The sequence below is a fragment of the Glycine soja genome, chromosome 15, assembly GCF_004193775.1.
Source record: "Glycine soja cultivar W05 chromosome 15, ASM419377v2, whole genome shotgun sequence".
NCBI lineage: Eukaryota > Viridiplantae > Streptophyta > Magnoliopsida > Fabales > Fabaceae > Glycine > Glycine soja.
Genome location: NC_041016.1, coordinates 32,830,574 through 32,851,199, shown reverse-complemented (window position 1 = coordinate 32,851,199; position 20,626 = coordinate 32,830,574). Strand labels below are relative to the sequence as shown.

General features: G+C 34.2%; 2 protein-coding genes across 6 annotated transcripts in view; one reads left to right on the top strand and one right to left on the bottom strand.

The window, feature by feature from the left end:
- LOC114387342 (alpha,alpha-trehalose-phosphate synthase [UDP-forming] 1-like) overlaps positions 1 to 20,324 on the bottom strand; it is a 34,906-nt gene extending 14,582 nt beyond the window's left edge. Inside the window, exons 1-4 of one of the 5 annotated variants that reach the window (XM_028347511.1) lie at positions 20,198 to 20,324; positions 11,332 to 11,429; positions 1,065 to 1,459; positions 99 to 231 (exon numbers count right to left, since the gene is read on the bottom strand). The gene's annotated coding sequence lies outside the window, so the exon portion shown is untranslated. Of the gene's footprint in view, positions 1 to 98; positions 468 to 1,064; positions 1,460 to 11,331; positions 11,430 to 20,197 lie in introns of those variants that run through there. The other 4 variants (XM_028347513.1, XM_028347510.1, XM_028347509.1 and 1 more) reach the window with 4 other exon arrangements.
- Positions 7,816 to 8,421, top strand: LOC114386071. Its single transcript, XM_028346077.1, has one exon. It carries the CDS (start codon positions 7,816 to 7,818, stop codon positions 8,419 to 8,421), a length of 606 nt encoding a protein of 201 aa, XP_028201878.1.
- Positions 20,325 to 20,626: the final 302 nt, after the last annotated feature.

Here is a 20,626-nt window from a genome sequence, read left to right as displayed (position 1 = left end):
GTAATAATAGAACTTATATATGTGTTGAAAAATGAAGAGGACAGGGGAAATGAAATTAGATGAACAAGTTTGAATGAGCAATTGAGAAGTGACCTCACCTCGAGAAGTCGCGTCCACGAGAAGCAACAGACAGAGAATCCTGTCCGCGAAATCTTTGGGAAGTGTTTGGACAGCGAGTTTACAGCTGTGTTTGTTTGAAGAGGTGGGGAGTAAGTGGGAAATTTGCAGAATCTGAATGGCAGAGAATTTTTCAAGTTAATGGTGTAGGAGTGGAGTAATCACTTGCAAGAAAAGAAAGAGCGTAGAAGTGGAATCCTCGTGTAAGCTTCAGAGGGCACTTTAAAGCATCCCATCCATGCAGGTGAGTGGTGACACACAACAATCATTTGAAAATCGGAGCCAAAACGTTTATTTTGATTTACGACCAAGTAAAAATGGAGCCAAGATCAAAATTTCCAAGAAGAAACTCGACTTTTTTATTTTATTTTACGGCATAAGACTTATATAATATCATTCAATAGAAAGGTATCAATATAATTTGAAATATGCTTAAAATAATAAAGATTGACATGAAATCTAGATATTCTTCCTAAAACATGAGCGACTTGATTGGTTCGTCGTTTAATAAAACTCCCAGAGTTAAGACTTATTAGATACGTTTAGTAGTATTGTTTTTTAATAAATTTTATATTTAGAAAATAAGTGATTTTCATATTATTATCATAAATTTACTTTTTGGTCAATTATGTATCTGAAAAATTTTATAATATTTCAACCTAGTGTTATTCTATTAAGTAATCACATGATAAATAAAATGTGATATCATCCAACCTACTTATTAACACATCAGTTATATATCGTTATTTATTATTTAAAAAATTGAATTCTCTTTCTTATGTTTCTCCAACAAAAAACAACCTCGCGCCACCACCGATCGAGTCTGTCATCGCCGTGCTCCTCCACCACTGATAAACATAGACTATGCAGATATTGATATGATAATAACAACATTAAATATATTGATATTATATGATGAAACTATAAACTAAAAAAAAAAAAAAAACCTTTGTTGAAATAGCCCACCGAAATGGCAAGCATGGCCCTTTGTTTTGTGATTTGGCTTGCAAAAACCTCTTGTTTTTGTCACTCTCAACTAACCCCTTTGTCAGCGCCTCTTCCTACCTCTTTTATATCAAATATCAATCCACAATCCTTACCCACCTCTACTTCACCCTCACAATTTCCCATCATTTTTTTGTAGAATTTTCACACCTTTTACCCATCAATACCAGTACACCTCTTCGATTCTCTTCAATAGTTCCTCGGTTGGCTTGTTCGTCTTCGAAGTCAACATTAAGAGGTTGTGATAGGCCTCCACGTGGAACGGGTCTCCGTGAAGCAATTCCTCGAACATGTTATGCGGCGAGCTCGTGCTCGCATATCGCATGTGCAGGTGTATCTTTATGTAATCCGTCAAAAATAAAGGGGTCAATTAGTTACTAATTAGATAAGATTAATAGTTAGTTATGATTAGTATTTTATTTTAAAAAGACAATTAGATAAAATTAGAAAGTTATAATTAAGATTTTATCTTAAACAATTAGATAAAATTAGAAAGTGAGAATATAAATATTAGTGTGTAATCCTAGAAGACCCTAGAAGACATTCAGGAAATAAAATTTATTTACTTTGTTTTCTCTTTCGCTGTGTGAGTAAAGAATGAGGGAACTTACATTAGAAATTTATTTCTAATTGTAACAATTGGTATCAGTTTGCTAGGTGACGATGGTAACAACAAAAGAGCTTGAGACATGCATGGATTCTTATGAGAAGATCGTCTTTTATCTTCAAGAATCAATGCAAAATTCATTCGAGATGATGCAGAAATCTATCGAGGGACTAATGGTTTCGATTACAACCCAACATAAGAGACCTAAAATCACAACTGAGGATGAAAATCATAGTGGGACTCATGAACCTATTGTCTCGGTGGTGGATAGGGCACAAATCCTTTTTCCCTCTTTTGATGGTTCTAATTATCGAGAATGGGAGGCAAAATTCGAACAATTTTTTGAATTGGAACAAACACTGGAAGAGCAACGAAGTCGTTTGTTGCTATTGTCCATGGATGGTAAGGCTTTTGCTTGGCAAAGGCATTACATGCAGAATGTGAATAACAAACACAAGATGTGACAACAGATTTTGCAAGACGCAAGCAGTCAATTTGACACTGGTGCATTCGATGACCCGGTGGTAGAACTTGCGAGACTGAAACAAGAAGATTCCTTGATTGAGTATCTTGAGAGGTTTGACACACTTTTGGCTCGTATTGCTATACCAGAAGAGTTGGCATTGAGCTTCCTTCTCTCTGGTTTGATTGTCGAATTGGAAAAATCTGTCACGGTTCATAGACCTTCTTCAATTCAGGAAGCTGTTAGAATAGCCAGACTTCAAGATGAGGTTCTTCATGAGATGACCAAGAAATTTTCTCCAACGAAACTGATTCAAGCAGATTCACAGGCCAAGTATTCAAGAAACTAGTTTGTTACATCACAACATCATAGAACGATTCCAATTACAACTTTGCATCAGGAACAGACTTAAAACCCAACACATCCAACCGATTCTAAGGTATCTACTGCCAACAATAATTCCAGGAAGCAGGTTAGTGACAGGATTGTGAGAGGGTTGTGTCGATTCTGTGGTGAAAAATGGGATCGAGATCATAAGCAAAAATGTTAGGTATGGGGTAAGTTAAATGCTATTTTTTTTCCTTGCAAGATCAAGAGACTGTTGACATACAATCCAAATCTTATGAGGACCATGACAATGATCTCATAAAGCGCAGTTTAGATATAGTCAAGGATGCAGATGTTTGTATTTCCCTTAATGCTCTACAAGGTGTGGTTGGTGGTAGTACACTACAAATGCAAGGCATGATTAATAAACAAGTTGTGCCATTCTTGATGGACACCGGAAGCACACACAATTTTATCAGTGCAAATTGGGTAAAAACATTAGGTCTCAAATCTCAATATATTCAAGGTTTTCCGGTCACGGTTGCATCAGATAAGCAACTTGTGATAACTAAGAAGTGTAGTCAAGTGCAATGGAAATTTAATGATCTTGTATTTGTAGTTGACTTCTTGGTGTTGCCGAGCAGTACTTTTGGTGTGATCCTAGGAGTGCAATGGTTTAGGACACTAGGGGAAATAAGTTGGAATTGTGCTCAGCTAACCATGAAATTTGAACATCAAGGGCAGATGGTTTGCTTACAGGGTGAGCAAGCATCAACAAATATGAGTGAACTTACTGGCAAGCTGAAGACAGCACAATGTCAAGTTATGTTGCTTGCAATAAGAGGACCATATTGCTACAGTGATTCTTCAGCTGCTGATTTTCAATGCCTAACTCAAAATCAGCAATCTGAGTTGGATGCTCTATTAGCAACTTATCAACAATTGTTCAAAGAACCTACCACTCTACCTCCCAAAAAAAGATATGATCATAAGATTTCGTTGCTCAATGATAAACCATTTTGCTTGAAACCTTATCAATACCCGCATGCACAAAAATAAGAAATTGAGAGGCAGGTGAAATCATTACTTAGCACTGGATTTATTAGAGAAAGTGTTAGTTGTTATGCATCTCCACTAGTACTGGTTAAGAAGAAAGATGGTTCTTGGAGGTGTTGCATAAATTTTCAAAAATTGAATGCTCTAACAGTCAAAAATAAGTTTCCCATGCCATTAATTGAAGACTTATTAGATGAACTTCATGATGCATGTTACTTTTCCAAGTTAGACCTCCGGAGTGGTTATAACCAAGTTCAAATGGTAGAAGAGGACATTCATAAGACAGCCTTCCAAACGCATAGTGGTCACTATGAATGGGTGGTTTTGCCTTTTGGGCTGACCAATGCACCAGCTACATTCTAGAACTTGATGAATGACATTTTTAAAGAATATCTCAAGAAGTATATCCTTGTATTTTTTGATGATATTCTGGTATATACAAAAACCTGGTCAGAGCATATTCAATGCTTGAGTACAACATTACAACTCCTCCAAGACAATAGCCTAGTTCTCAATCACAAAAAATGCAGTTTTGGGAAGACAAAAATAGATTATTTGGGCCATTTGATCTCGGTTAGTGGGGTGTAGCCAGATGAAGATAAAATAGTGACAATTAAACGCTGGCCTAGGCCAACAACAGTTAGAGAACTCAGAGGCTTCCTTGGGTTATCAAGATATTACAGGAGATTTATCAAAAATTATGGGAAGATAGCTCAACCTTTGACACAGTTTCTTCAGAAAGATACTGACTTCAAGTGGATTGGGGACACAGAAAAGGCATTTTCTACACTAAAGGAAGCCTTGATCTCAGCTCCTGTATTGGCCTTACCTGATTTTGGTCAACCCTTTACTGTGGAGACAGATGCATCTGGAATTGGCATTGGAGCTGTCTTAATTCAGCGAGTTCATCCAATAGCTTATATCAGCAAAGCAATGGGGCCAAAATACCAGCTTTTGTCTGCATATGAAAAGGAGTTCTATGCCATTTTGTTTGCAGTCAAGAAATGACAACATTACTTTCTAGGGCGACACTTTATAATCAAAACTGATCAAAAGGCACTCAAACACTTGCTAGAAAAACCTCCAACAACTTTAATGCAGAATTGGGGACTTGAAAAGCTAATGGGACTAGACTTTAGCATCGAGTACAAGCAAGGAAAAGAGAATGTGGTAGCTGATACATTGTCGCGACAACAACCAGTAGGAAGCTTAGCAACAATCTTCCAGGTAACATCCCAATTGATGATGGAGGCTAAAGACTCATGGAAGCAAGATCATATGTTACAAAAGATAGTGGATAAAATAAGATTGTGTCAACAACCCTATAAGCAGTACACATTTGATGGCCAATTCTTGAAACGCAAAGGTAAGGTAGTCATTGGAGCAAACTCAGCAATTAGAACCAAAATACTACATCATTTTCATAATTCTGTGATTGGAGGACATTCTGGAAATGATCTAACTTACAGACAAATTAAAGACCAATTCTATTGGAAAGGGTTGTAGAAAGAAGTAAAAAAATGGGTGCATGAGTGTATCACTTGTCAACAGAACAAGCCTTTATTAAGGATGCCAGCTGGATTACTTTAACCATTATCCATTCCTGATAAGGCTTGGAAGTCTATTTCAATGGACTTTATAGTCATTCTTCCTAATTCAAATGGCATGACTGTCATCTTCGTTGTTTGTGATAGACTTACAAAGTATGCATATTTCCTACCATTAGCTGACCCTTTTGGAGCTGTTAAGGTGGCATAGTTGTTCATGGATAACATCATGAGGTTACATGGATGGCCAAGTGAAATAATATCAGATAGAGATAGTATATTTATGAGTGCATTTTGAACAGAACTAATGAAGAAGCACGCAGTCAAACTTCTGTGGTCAACTGCATTTCATCCCCAGACAAATGGGCAAACAGAGGCCCTCAACAAAGCACTCGAAGTTTATTTAAGATGTGTCACTGGTGACCTGCCCAAGAAATGGTCAGAGTATATTTCTTCTACAGAACTTTGGTACGATACAAAGTTTCATAGTGCAACTCGGTTGACCCCCTTTGAAGCTTTATACGGCTATCCCCCACCAATGCCAAATAGTACTCTAACAGGAGATTCTTTGGTGGAAGTAGTGGATTATACCATCAAGACAAGAGAGCAGATAACAAAGTTACTTCATCGCAACTTACTTCACGCCCTAGAAAGAATGAAACATTATGTTGACCTCAAACGAGTGGACAAGGAGTTCAAATGTGGAGACCTAGTCTATTTAAAAATTCAGTTGTACAAGCAGCTTACTTTGGCAAACCATGCTCTCCACAAATTGGCAACTAGGTACTATGGGCCTTTCAAGGTGTTGGAGCGAATAGGGAAGGTTGCTTACAAACTTGAGTTACCCACTGGAACAAAAATACATGACGTGTTTCATGTATCTTTGTTAAGAAACATCATGGTGCCCATACGGTTTCAACTAATTTGCCTGTGTATAATGAGGAAGGGGAAGTTCAATTGCAGCCACTAGCGGTCTTGGATGGGAGAATGAAGAAGAAGGGAAACCGAGCTATCACTGAAGTACTTATCCAATGGTGACATACCAATCCCAAAGATGCTGTTTGGAAGGAACTTTATGCAGTACAACAACAATTTCCAAATTTTGATTGGAATTCTAATCGGCCTTGAGGACAAGTCCGTTTCAGTGGGAGGGATAATTGTAATAAGTCAAAAATAAAGGGTCAATTAGTTAGTAAATAGATAAGATTAGTAGTTAGTTATTATTATTATTTTATTTTAAAAAGACATTTAGATAAGATTAGAAAGTTATGATTATGATTTTATCTTAAACAATTAGATAAGATTAGGAAATAAGAGTATAAATATCAGTATGTACTCATAGAAGGAATTCAGAAAATAAAATTTATTTAGTTTGTTTCTTCTTTCACTGTGTGAGTAAAGAGTGAGTGAAGTTACATTAGAAATTTATTTCTAATTGTAACACTTTAGGAGCGAGTACTCAGACTCCTCGAGCTCGAGCTCGAGCTCGACCAGACAGTCTAAAACGCGAATTGCTTTGTCGATTTTTGGGGCTCTGATCTTGGTTTGTAGGAGCGATTGAAGCGCATCGGCATCGGTGGTGCACAGTTGCTCCTTGGTGGTGCTTTCGTTGCGGATAGTTTTTGACTTGGCGGATTCCAGTGGAACAACCAACTTTGATGCGAATGAGACGAGAGAGAGTGGAGGTGCATGAAAAAGAATGCAGAGAGGTGGTGGCCAGAGAAGGGGGTAGTTTGGGGTTGTGATGGAGGAAGGGGTTTTTGGAAGAGGGTGAGAAGGGGAGAAGAAGAAAGTGACGAAGAAAGAGAAGAGGGAGACGAGGAAGGAGAAAGGGAAGATGGAGTGGTTAGGCGTTGATGACATGGAAAATTTGGGTACGTGTCATTGATTAAGTTTGATGATGTGACACATAAAAATTACGTTGAAACATCATCACTTAACAGAGTGAGACTATAGCTAGTATTACATTGAAACATAAAAAAAGGTACGTAATTGACTAGAAGTGAATTTGAGGTAGTAATCTAAAAATGACCTATTTTTTAAGTATAAAAAATATACTTAACCCTTATTTAATTTAATGTCGTGTTGGAATCTTTTTTTATTATTATTCGAGGAAGTATGAGCTAATCACATATTTAAAGAAGGAAAAGGAAATTTTTCTTTGATTTATTTGTGTAATTATTACTTGAATTATTAAAATAAAATTAAAATGCCTATCTACTAACTCAACAACTTGGGCATTATCGGCGACAACACATCTGTGGATATTTTGGACTTTCATACATAAATAAAAGAAAAGCAATAGAGATTCTTTATGTTTAAGAAGGCACTATTTTAGTATTTTTTAATAGTCAGAGACAATATTGTTGGACTATTTAATGCAAGTACAAACACGGGATATAAACTTGAGACCTCTGATTAAGCTAAAGTAATCTCATATTAATTGATTTACACATTCAGTAATGTATTATTTTAGTATTAGTATTTAAACAAAGGAATGATTTATGTTTAATTAACATATTATATAATAACACATGTTAAGTTAGTGAAGAAGGCTTAGAGGGGCATGGAATTCCAACGATGGGATCATATGTTTTGAAAGAAAAATGAAAGAGATAAAAAAAAGTTGAAGAGTTGGAACAAAGATCATTTTGGCAATAATTTGGGAAAGAGAATTGGACATTCAAAGAGAGATGAATAGCCTTGAGTTGAAAGGGGAAGATGACACACTAAGTGAAGAGGAGTTGAAAAGGAGAAAGGATTTGCAAGAAGAATTTTGGAAAGTGAATAACTTCAATGAATCTCTTCTAAGGCAAAAAGGCTTCTATGAAGTGGAATATGGAGGGGATTGTAACACTAGATTTTTTTTTCACAATGTTGTCAATAGGAGGAGGAAAAAGACTATGCTTAGAGGAGTAAACATTAAAGGTGCTTGGCTTGATGATCCTATAAGGGTGAAAGAAGAAGCAAAGAAGTTCTTTGAATTGAGATTTAGAGAAGATCAAAGGTGGAGGTATAGGCTTGATGGAGTGCCTTTCAACCAAATCTCCAAGGAAGATAATTCATTTTTGTTGGCTAATTTTGGAGAATTGGATATTAAAGAGGTGGTTTGGGATTGTGGTAATTTAAAATGCCCGGGATTGGATGAATTGAATTTCAAATTCATCAAGCAATTTTGGTATTTCTTCAAGGATGATGTGAAGAGATTCTTAGATGAATTCCACCAACATGGAAGGCTTCTGAGAGGTACTAATGTTTCATTTATTTCTCTTATTCCCAAAATTGATGAGCCACAATGATTTTAGGCCTATTTCACTAGTTAGTTGCATGTACAAAATTTTAGCAAAATTTTTGGCTAATAGGTTGAAAAAAGTGCCTAGTGATATGATTTATAAAATAAACAAAGTGCTTTCTTGGGAGGGAGAAACTTGTTGCATAGTGTGCTAATTGCAAATGAGGTGATTGATGAAGCTAAAAGGAAGAGGAAAAAGTGTCTTGTGGTTAAAGTGGATTATGAAAAAAACATGACTCTATTTGTTGGACCTTCTTGATCTATATGGTTGAGAGATTAGGATTCAAAGAAAGGTGGCTCATGTGGATAAGGAGTTGTTTGGTCACTAGTTCCATATCAGTTCTTGTAAATGGTAGTTCATCAAATGAGTTTAATTTGCAAAGGGGTTTAAGGCAAGGAGATTCATTGGCTCATTTTCTTTTTGTGGTAGTTGTGGAAGGCTTGAATGGATTGATGAGACAAGCAACCTCAAAAGAAATTGTTATCTAGCTATTGTGTTGGAAAGAAACAAGTTGATATTAATTTGTTGCAATATGTGGATGATACAATTTTTTGGGAAGAATCATCACTATTAAATATGGTTGTCATCAAAAGTATGATGAGATGTTTGGAACTAGTATCCAGGTTGAAGGTGAATTTTAATAAGAGTTGCTTTGGGGTCTTAGGGGCAGAAAGAAGTGAAAGCATAAAGTTTGCTAAATTGCTTAATTGTATACTAGTATCCTTACTTTTCATATACTTGGGTATGCCAATAGGAGTCAATCCGAGAAGGAAAAAAACATGGAATCCGGTAATTGCAAAGTTTAAAAACAAATTAGCACCATGGTAATTCAAAACTTTGTCCTTTGCCAAGAGAATATGCTTGATAAATTTGATACTATCCTCTTTTCTTCTTTTCTTTTTTTAAAGAACCATATTGTGTTCCTAAAAAGATTATCTCTTCTTTTTTTAAAGAACCATATTGTGTTCCTAAAAAGATTATCTCTATACAAAGGAATTTTCTTTGTGGGTGACGAGGAATAAAGGAAAGTGTTGGGTGAGTTGGAATCGAATTTGTTGTCCTAAAAATCATGGGGCCAGGTATTAAGAATGTTGCTTTCTTCAATGATGCGTCACTAGCTAAATGGAGATGGGCACTTTTTGCACGTGAGGAGAGCTTATGGGTGAGAGTGTTGGATTCAAAATATGAGGGGTGGAAAGGGTTGGTAAGAGCTTTGATAGCAAAGCATCTATATGGTGGAGGGATTTGTGCGTGTCTTGTGGAGGGGCTAGTGAGTCTAAGTGGGTAGATAAGAGAATTAAGTGGCATGTTGGGGAGGGAAACCAGGCTCGATTTTGGCTAGATAATTGGGGGATGAATTTACTTTTGCGGACAAATTTCCTAGACTATTTCTCATTTCCTTGAAACAAAATGAAAAGATTACCAATATGGGGATTTGGAGGGATGGCTCTTGGGGGTGGAATCTAGAGTGAAGGAGAGATATGTTTGAGTGGGAAAGACAACAATATTTGGAGCTTCAACAATGCTTGGCTGAAGTACAACTCCAACTTAACAGAAAGAATGCATGGATGTGGAGTAAAGAAGCTTCGGGAATTTCTCGATTAAGTCGGCATACAAGGCGATTCATGAGGATGTTATAGGGTCACAAAATCTGGAGTTAATGCAATAAATATGGAGCCTTAAAATACAACCAAAGGCTCAATTTTTAATTTGGAGGTTGATGTTATCTAAACTGCTAACAAGAGACAACCTAAAAGCAAAAAATATCTTGTCAAATGTTTAGGCTTGCCTCTGTTTGATTTGTGAAAAAAGAGGAAAAATCATCAAGCCGTTTCTTCTTTACGTGTGAAAAGGATCATCAAGTGTGGAGGAGTTGCTATGGATGGTTTCAAGTGTCATCAGTTCTGCCAAGCACACCAGATCAACATTTTTGGCCACGCAATCAGCATTTTAAGACTAAAAAGTAGAAGGATTTATAGTTGGTTGTTTGGGTTGCCATTATCTAGTGTATATGGAGCCATCGAAATAATTGCCTTCATAATAGATTATCTTTTGATCACATAACTCTAATGCATAAAATTTCGTACACTGCATGGACTTGGCTCAGGGGTAAAAATAAAAACTTCATCTCTTTTTTCAATCAATGGTCACTAGACCCGGGTGCTTGAATTGCGGATAGAATTCGATCAATGGGATTAATAGCTCATGTATTGTTGGGAGGGATCACTTGTTGGGTTTGTCAGGAATTGGTAGTTTAGTTTTATCGAGGTAATTGATGTTGGGGAGGCATTTAGATGAGGCTTTGTACTTGTTGGGGTAGATAGATGTCTTACCTACACATTTGGGACCTGATTAGTAAGTATTTTGATCTAAATGTAGGCCTAAATAGTATCTAACAGGTGGGTGGGTTATTACTGTTTTTATCATTTACTTGATTTCGGTACGACTGGAACCTATCTTAATATCATATTAATTTTACTAAAAAAAAATGAAGGTAGTGATAATGGGATGGTAATGACAAAATATTGATAGTGACAATCAAGATAATAATAGGAATGATGACAAATAATTGTAGTGATTATACTAAAAGTAGTGATAATAATAATGATTATAAGATGATGATCACAATGATAATAATAATAATTAAAGTGACTTAACAATGATTATAATTATGATAATAGTTATAATAATGTCACAGTAAAATTGAGATATGAGAGGAGGGAAGGAAGGAAGGAAAGAGAGAAAATAATTATCTTATCCCATTAATTTTTAACTTAACTCTCGTTTAAGAAATATACTACAATACAACATGCATAGAAATAATATACTCCAATAGAATAAATAAATTATTCAAGAAAAACATGTTTGACCAAAATAAGGAGGAAAAGATAACATTACAGTCAATTACGTAAGTACCTTAGCGGCTAAATTTGTGGTCAACACTGGAATCCGCACTTGACGCAAACATGAAGGGAACAAGTGAACATCACCTTCATAATTAATCCTAACCCGTGCTGTCACATAAGAGTACCAACATTTATAATAATGAGTTTTACGTTAAGCACTTGATTCTCGGGCAAAAAGGAACTACTTTTACCTTTACCTATTTTTCCTCACACAGACACAAGCTGGTTGTTATACAAGTAATAGTGAATCAAAAGGTTCTTTCTGATTGGTCAAAAGTCCAAACTAATAAAGATATGTTTAATTTATAATATTTGTTTCCTCTAAAATATAGATACACTTTAGCAGATGATAGTGCATTTGGCTTTTCTTTAGTAGGGTCAAATCTTAATTTATATATATATATATATATAAAGTAAAAAGTAAACATTCTTTTCGGTTTCATTTATTCAACGTGTTAGCTACCATATTAAACGTCTTTTTCTTTTCCTTACCTGGTCAAGGATGTACACAGAGTGCATTAAAGGGGAGGTCTTTTTTTTTTTACATAATCATTAAATATTTAAATTTTAATAAATAATTATTTAATAAATAATAATTTTAACAAAAAATATTTAATTTTATGCGTAAAACTAGATATGATTTACGATTAAAAAATTAAGTAAATAACAACTCAAAGAGTTATTTTTAACAAATAATTATTTTTCTTTTATATTTCTTACCTGGTCAGGGACACATACAAAGTGTATTAAAGTGGAGATCTTTTTTAAACATAATTATTAAATATTTAAATTTTAATAAGTAAATATTTAGTAAATAATAAGTCTAACAAAAATATTTAATTTTATGTGTAAAACTAGGATCTACTATTAAAAAATTAAGTAAATATCAACTAAAACCTTATTTTTCTTCTATATATCTCTTTAATTGTATTTTTATTTTTATTTTTATTTTATTTCTCATATTTAAAGCGCCCTAAGGGAGGAGGGGAGGGGGCCAAGGACCCCGCTGTTGTGCATATTCAACTTCCAGGGCTAATTAATCAGGGTTAATATGTAATTCATTACATAAAGACAAAGGTTCTGTCTTACTTTATTTTTAATTTTGATGTGATAATTTTCTAATTTTTACTTCATTTTGCAGAAATAACTTAACCAGCTTTTGGAATCTATTTCAACTCCATTTCATGATATTTCCATCCTATCTCTCCGTCATTCTGTCTTTCATGATTTCCAATTTTCAGTTGATTGTTTCTCTATTTCTCTAGTGTGTTCTAGGTTTGAACCATATGTTTCTTTGTTTGCCTCTAATTTCGCTGTTGATCAAATCTATTCGGTGGATATATTTTGTTTTTTCGTTTTGTGTTTGACTAGGTAGCTCCCCAAGAAATTGCTGCGAGACTAACACTCAAGCTCTATCACATTAGGAGGCTCTCCTAATAATTATATCTAAGGTTTGAACTTGGTCCTCCTTGACAGCATGATTTACTTTTCTTTGTATTGGTGAAATTGTTCTTCTAAAGTACAGATTTCATAATGTAGGAAAATGGAAATTGTAAACGCTAATGAAAAGATCAAATGAGCACATTTTTAAACATTTCAGTTGGTTTTCTTGTTGCAAGGTCTTAGTCATTAATTCGTTGTGTGGTTGATCTTCACAGCCACTAATTGACACTTGGTTGTTAGGCACAACAGCGACAGTTGGTAAATGGTATCAAGATAATTATAACAAAATAGTTATAACATGCAATCATGCATGACTTTTTTTTTAGTGTAGGCTTCATTAATTTGTTTTGTTTTTATCGGGCTCTCCATAACATGACATTTATATTATTTGTTAATGTGGTGATGCTATTCAGATACTTAGATTTTATCCTAATTCCAAGTCCTCATACATATCGATCTTTCCGATTCTTTTCAAGTAAAGAAAAGTGTTAAGCACAAGCTTGTTGAACTCAAACTCACTTGTGATTTAATGAGAAACTTAGGATCTACTAATGTTTCAATGGCAAAGCTTTGGGGGGCAGCTACTGTACTATATGTTGTTTGGCATTATGAGATTCGTATATTATGGTTGGAATGCGATTTCAAAATTGTGGCAGAATTTGTCGCTTCTGGAATTAATGGAGTATCATCATCCTTATTGGTCCATTCTTAGTTCTATTTGGTTTTGGTGGGACAAGGAATAGGAGATTCGTCCTCATGTGTTTAGGAAAGCTAATATGATTACGAATTATTTAGCTTCTATGGTTCATTTTCAAGACATAGTTTTGCATCTTATTACCACAACACCTCTTAGGTGTAGTCTTTTATTGACTAAAGATATTATGGGGCTTTCTTTGGCTTATAAGATTTCTTTGTAGCCTTTGAGAAATTAACCCTCTTTAATACTAAAAAAGAAAAAAGAAAAAAAAACTTAGTTGTGATTTAAGCTAAGTCAAATAGAGTAAATTTTGGTAATGCTTAGCCAATGGATTGAACATATTTATAAACTTTTTATACTATACCTAAAGTTATGGTAAATATTATATTTCAGTGTTTTTAATCCATGAAAATTTAGATGTTTAAAGATGGTAAATATTGATAAATATCCTCTCTCTAAGGCCATAAAATACATTGGATGAGGTAATTCTAATGATGTCCACAAATTTAAGGTCGAAAAGCCAAGCATTATAAGAAGAGGCTAAACCATTCTTGCCCCTTATCCTTAATCGTAGGACTTGTTCTGGTCTTCCAAAAGGTCTCACATCACTTATAATTTGAAACCAATGGTAGTTTATAAGCACCCCCCCCCCTCTCTTTAACCTACCGAAACACCTTTTAATAAGGACAAAATCATGACAGATCATCAAACATCAAAGCATAAGGTGCCTCTAATGGTATATAGGGATTTAAGATTGGAATATTGGAACAATAAGGAGGTATTAGTACCAATATAAATAGCCATTAAAATGTATCAACAATTAAATTGTGGCCAATGTATTTATGGTCACATACTACGTAAACCCTCTACTACGATCTTAACCCTAATAAATTATCATATTATTTTATTTTATTGTGTATTTTTGTGATCAATGTTAATTTTTGGTTGATTTATATTAATTGTGTTGTTCTTTTACTAGCAAAGATGTTAAGTATGTGCCTTCTAATTTTTCAAAAATGTTGGTACAATTTACTTAGTTTGATTAGTATTCATAAAATGTTACAATTAGTTCCTATTATTTGGTTACTTTTATTTAAGTTATCTAGTTTATATGATGTAGTTTATGTTATTTGTTAGGAAATATGACGGAGTTTAATACCAAAGATATCTTTATTCATGAGTAACGAGTCAATTATATAAGTGAACATAATATGACATTCAACCCAAAATTTAAAAGTATTAGATTTGAAAATCCTTCTCACGAGTATGTTACTCAACTTATTCATTTTTATCCAATGTGTCAATGTAAAACTTCGCATTCACATTTGCACATTTTATAAATAACTTTATTTTATATAAAAATATGTCATATTCTAAAAAATTACTTACTACAGTAGGTAGGGATGGATCCAAGGGGGTAATCTATTAGGATCCTTTGTGTATATATGAGAAAAAAAAGAAAATTAAAAATTAAAAAATATTAATATATATATATATATATATATATATATATATATAAGAAAAACAAATTTTCAAATTAATATTTACTTAATTTTCTTTAATAATAAATCATATATTTAGTTTTACACATAAATTAATAATAAATATTTTTTGTTAAATTTATTATTTATTGAATAATTATTGTTGAGAAGTTAGATAAATAATTGTATAAAAGAATTGGCTTGCCTCTAATACACTTCTGTGTCCGTTCTCGTATCGGATCACCTTTTGTAAAGGTAAAAAAAATTTAAAATTTGCGACCACCGCGACCGAATCGAACCTACATGTAAAATAATGGAGTAAAGGTGCAATTAAAAGCGACAAAAGCAACATCATTAAAAAAAAAGATTTTGCAATGCATGCAGCCTCGTTATTCTATTTTTTGCTCTTAATGGAGGCAAGTGGAGATCGCAATGTTGTCATTGCGAGGGACGTAGGAATTGAATTTTAAAAGGTAGGGGACCCGTGAAAAATATAATTTTCTATTTTACAAATCATATGATATTTTAAGAAAAATAATCTTATTTGTGAGAGATAAGATTATTATATATTTTTATTCACATCAGTAAATAGAAAGGAAAGAGGATGGAGGGCTCTCGCTCAAAGTCAGCATTAACGTCTCTCATTAGCTCCCAATCATGAACCTCAGGAGATTCATTAAGTTCACCCCTATTTATATACGATGCTCTCCAACATTATCGTCCACGTGTCACGGTCTTATTGATCCTTTTTTCATGATATTGTGCGTTCTTAGTCCTATCCCCTTCGTACATGGTATAGGGTGCGTGATTGTGCATCCTGACATGTCAGACCGCAATGACCCTAACATGTCTTATTGAACAGTGTACAACCCCTCAAGCATTCAGCCTTGTGGCACAAATGCTTAATGGTGAGTCGTCCTTGCCTCCCGAGTAGATGTAGTTGGGATACAGTGTACAACTCCTCAAGCATTAAGCCTTGTAGCGTAAATGCCTAAGGGTGAGTCGTCCTTGTCTCTTGAGTTGGCATCTCCAAGATATCCATCTTGGTCAGTGTACAGTCCCTTAAGTAAGCCTTGTGGCAAAAATGCTTAAGGGTGAGTAATCCTTGTCTTCTGAGTCAGCATCTTGGGGATATTCATCCCATCGGTGTATAACCCTTCAAGCATTAAGCCTTGTGGTGTAAATGTTTAAGGGTGATTCATTCTTTATTGACAAAACATCATGTCTCTTTAATTGGGTCGCCTCACAATTCTTGTTTACGACTGAACGTGTTGCTTCGCAATTTGTGTTGATGGCAAGGCGTGTTGCCTCGTTTTGTGGCATTTGTGGGAAAGCGATGATTGGTATTTGTCCTTTTGATGTGTCTTTCCTAACCATTAGATTGATTTATTGCAACTGATCAAGATTGTCAATTTTCTTCCAAGATGGGCCTACAACGTTTGGCTCATGACCCTTCTTTCTCTATAAAAAGGTGGTTGTTGTCATGTCTTCCCTTCGTTACGTTGTCCCAGTCTTTTCCAGAAGTTTCTCCAAGAAGAGTGTGAATTCAAACTTCATTTTTAGCGAGCTTTATATAGGGAGGATGAAGAAATTCGTGATAGGTATTGTTCTCTCACCATTCTTTGTTGTCAATTTTCTTTTATCTATGTTTCCGTGGTGCCTTGGTCATGGGCTGCTAGCATTGTGTTTAAGTTCCTTGGGTTTTTTGTTGAGTGTTCTGGTAGGTCTTCTTTTTATTTTCTTTGTCGTTGTACGTTGAGTGAGAATATGGTGGTTAGTTGTTGCCTAAATCAGGGTGTCTTTTTCCGAAGATGATGGTGATAACTAGCACATTCGTTCAAGTGAAGCCACCTAGCAGGCCTTGTCCTCTTCTGATGTCGACCTGTTGTTTTCAGTTCTTGAATCAGACTCCATGGAGGATCCTAATGGGTCATACATGGTTTTGTTGGTCAATTTGGGGAAGGTGATATCGAAAATGCCAATGAGGGGGATGCCTCTGAAAGGTCTAACAATGATGAGGTTGTTGCTGATATTGACAAAGAATGTGCCTTGCTAATAATATACTTTAATGAAGTTCAAGATGCCTCTGATGAAGAAGTGAGGTCTGAGGGTAATGGAGTAGAAGATGTCGAGGGACCAACGAGGATGTCCCTGTTGATGCTAGGTATAGTAAGGTAGATAAGAGGGCCTTATATACCCAATCCATGTATCTAAATCCCAATATGGTAAGCATGTTCAAAAAGACTGTGTGTAGGGTAGGTGGTAACAATTTGGTTGAAGTGGAGACGTGTAGTGCAAATGAAAGGATTTGTGAGTCACCTCCGGTAGAAGTGGGTGAGTTTACTTATATATATGAACTTCTTGTTAGTAAATTTGGAGTCCAGTGTTGTGTTAGCTCTGACCGAGCACAAGTTAGCTCTTAGTCCTATCCCTTTTGTACATGGTATGCGATGCATAATTGTGCGCCCTTCACATGTTAGATCGCGGTGATCCTCTTATCTTGTTGCCATGTCTCTAACGTTCCACAATGTATTGTATCTTCCGTCATTGTACCTTCTCAGCCAAGATGGAAGTCGGGTGTTGCTTCTTCTACCTGGTAATGTTATGATGAGTCGACCATTCATTTGGCTCTTTCAGCATGGGACCTGGCAGCGTAGACACACAAAAACTAGTCTCCCTTTTTGCTTAGGTCAGTTTTACTAGGATACTTATTCCAAATAGTGTACAACCCCTCAAGTATTAAACCTTGTCGTGCAAATGCTTAAGGGTGAGTTGTTCTTATCTCCTGAATCGAAGTAGCCAAGATACGGTGTACAACCCCTCAAGCATTAAGCCTTGTGGCTTAAATACTTAAAGGTGAGTCGTCATTGTCTCTCGTGTCGGCATCTTCAGGATATTCATCCCAGTCCTTGTTTAGAATAATTTTTCACACCTCGTTTTTCTTTTTACCTTTTATCACATTACTCGTTTTATTTTAATTTTTCACATTATATCACTTAATTATAAAATAAATTAAAGAAATAAATACAAACTAAGCCTTCCATTGATCAATAAATTAAAGGAGAAAGAATTATGAGCCGACCAAACTGCATCTTAGGAAATTAAAGGGTGTGAAATTGACTTCGTAAGAGAAGTATGCTAAACAAGGCATTCATTTGATACTTTTCAACACGGGAGTCAACCCATTTCATATATATTATTGGTATCATTTTAGTTTAGCTGATCATATGTTGGTAACTTTCACCTGGATTTCCAAAGAACGAGAAAGTTGTTATCAATTGTACTTATTATGGTAAAACATGTTCATTGTTGGTAGCTTGCTTTGTTTTCAATAATTTGTTTTGTTTTGGAGAAAATCAATACAAAGGTAATATTAATGTTAGAAGTTAAAACTTTTAATTATTGTGGAGTAAAATGTATTCTGATCGTGAAATTTATAATCTTATTTATACTTCAAAAAAATGTAATTCCTCATAAACAAATAATTCTTCGTAACTAGTTATTTTGTTAAAAAGTAACTTTTTCATATCATAAACTTTATTTTTTAATTTTCAATATTACTTTTAAATTATGTATATATAAAAATCATAATTTTATTTCTTACTTAAAGAACACAAAGTTCCTATTTTTATATGTGTGTTTCTTAGAGGAGAAAAACATCCATTTTAATTATAAATTTTCAAAATGGTCATTTATTTGTTTTAATATTAAGTTCATAACACTTGTATGTTTTTTTAAAAAAAATAGCATTAACTCGTTTAAAAAAGAAAATCTATTAAGTATATCCTCTACTTCAAATTGGTAACAGGAAAAGGCAGTCCAAAAAGAGGTGGCGAAAATAAGAAATTAGTATATACATCGAATCTTTTATATATCCATAGTCGCCATTCTTTATTTGATATGTACCCTAGTTTTTTAATTTAATAAATTTTTTTAATAAAATTCAATTAAATATTATATAGAGATTGACTAGAAATATAGAGATCCTTAAATCATGAAACAATTTCTCCTAAAAAACGTAGGGTTATATTAATTGACTAAAAAAATGTAATCCATATCACTGGGCCAATCACACAGGAGGTGCTTCATGAAATTTCATTTTCAAATTACTAAGCCACGCAAATCTTAAACACTTGAACGGGGACAACCATTGTACACGGCCATTTTGTCCTCTCTTATTGTGTTCCAAAGCTAGACAGCCGACGGCATAACCTTGTCTGGTATAAGGTCAACTTTAAATTTGACTCTTTTTTTTGGCATGATTAACGTGGTTCAAATAGTGATGATGAATATCTTTTGTTCTAAATCTAGTCATAATATATACCCTACATGATATATGATGAGCAGTAGTTTAATGCTGAATGACCATAAAAGGCTGCTTACTTTTTTTCTTACAGTAAAAAAAGGCTGCAAGAGAATTCTTAAGACAAAATTTAAACTCAATATGTACCTTAATTAGTGTTTTTGTGTTATTCTCTAACATCTTATTTTGAACAATCTTTAACTTAATGCCAATTAATCAATTTATTGTATTTAAATGTTGTACTAACATAACTATTCTTTGTAAGACACATATATCTTTATCAAGAGTAAGTTTGGTTGTGGAGAAAAAAAAAAGAAATATTTAAATTAAAGTAAATCGAAAAGGATGAACCTATATTATTTTTAATTTTTTTTGCTTTAACAGTAACTTTTTCCCTTTCAACCAAATCAGTCCTAAGTTTGGGAATGCACGGAATTTGACCAGTCCACGTTTAGAGAGAGAGGATCATTTAATTTCTGCGATCCACAATCGGTGCCTGATTGTGTGTTTCACACGTGTTGCTTGATCTACATAACTACGAATATATAGGTTTTATTATTATGAATATGACTTTTGTCTTTTAAGGTTGAAGACGAGTCTATCTTAATTCTAAAAGAATAGTGTGAGATCAAATTAACAAAATATAATAAGAATAAAGAAATTAAAGAAAAAATACACATTTCATCTTCTTTTTTTATTTATTGTTGAACTGTTTCACTCAAATTTTCAGTAACCAAATAGAACTCATATCACTACACCAAAGATTCAAAGCTCATCCAAATTAAACTACAGAAAAGCATAACAATAATATCACAGTCTAAAACCAGAAACCAAACATGGGATATTATATAAATCAATAAGCACTCAATTCAATCAAAACAAGCCAAACCACTAAGTTCATCTATGGAAGAAAGAAGAACAAGAAAATTAAAATAAATAAATAAAAACTAACCGGAAGGATGCTTGAGTGTGATAATGCTTCTTTGGCCGTGGAACTTGAGAGAGACAGATAATTAAAGCGTGAATTCTTAAAGAGAAAGAAAGGAATTGGAAGGGTTTAAATAGTTTGGAGAAGAATGTGAGAAAAAGAGCATTTTGGGAGACATGGTATCTTTAGGCAATAGGCACGGAATTCTTTTAGCGAGGAGTGCCTAGAGGGAATTTGTTCTAACTTTTTATTCTTTTCCAAAAAGTCTAAGAATTTTATTTTATTTTTTGTTGCAACACAAACGCACGGTTATGGTTTAAAATGCATGTTCCCACTTACGCGGTATATTCTCCAATTTCTAGGGGGCGTGTAATAATATAAATGTAGATGAATCCGTTTAAGTGTACCACTCTTAAGCTTTGTTTTCTCTAAGAAAAAAATTAAACCCGTGAA

What these genes read in the sequence shown, in the direction of transcription:
- LOC114386071 (XM_028346077.1), top strand. Translation starts at nt 7,816, where the DNA reads ATGAATAGCCTTGAGTTGAAAGGGGAAGATGACACACTAAGTGAAGAG.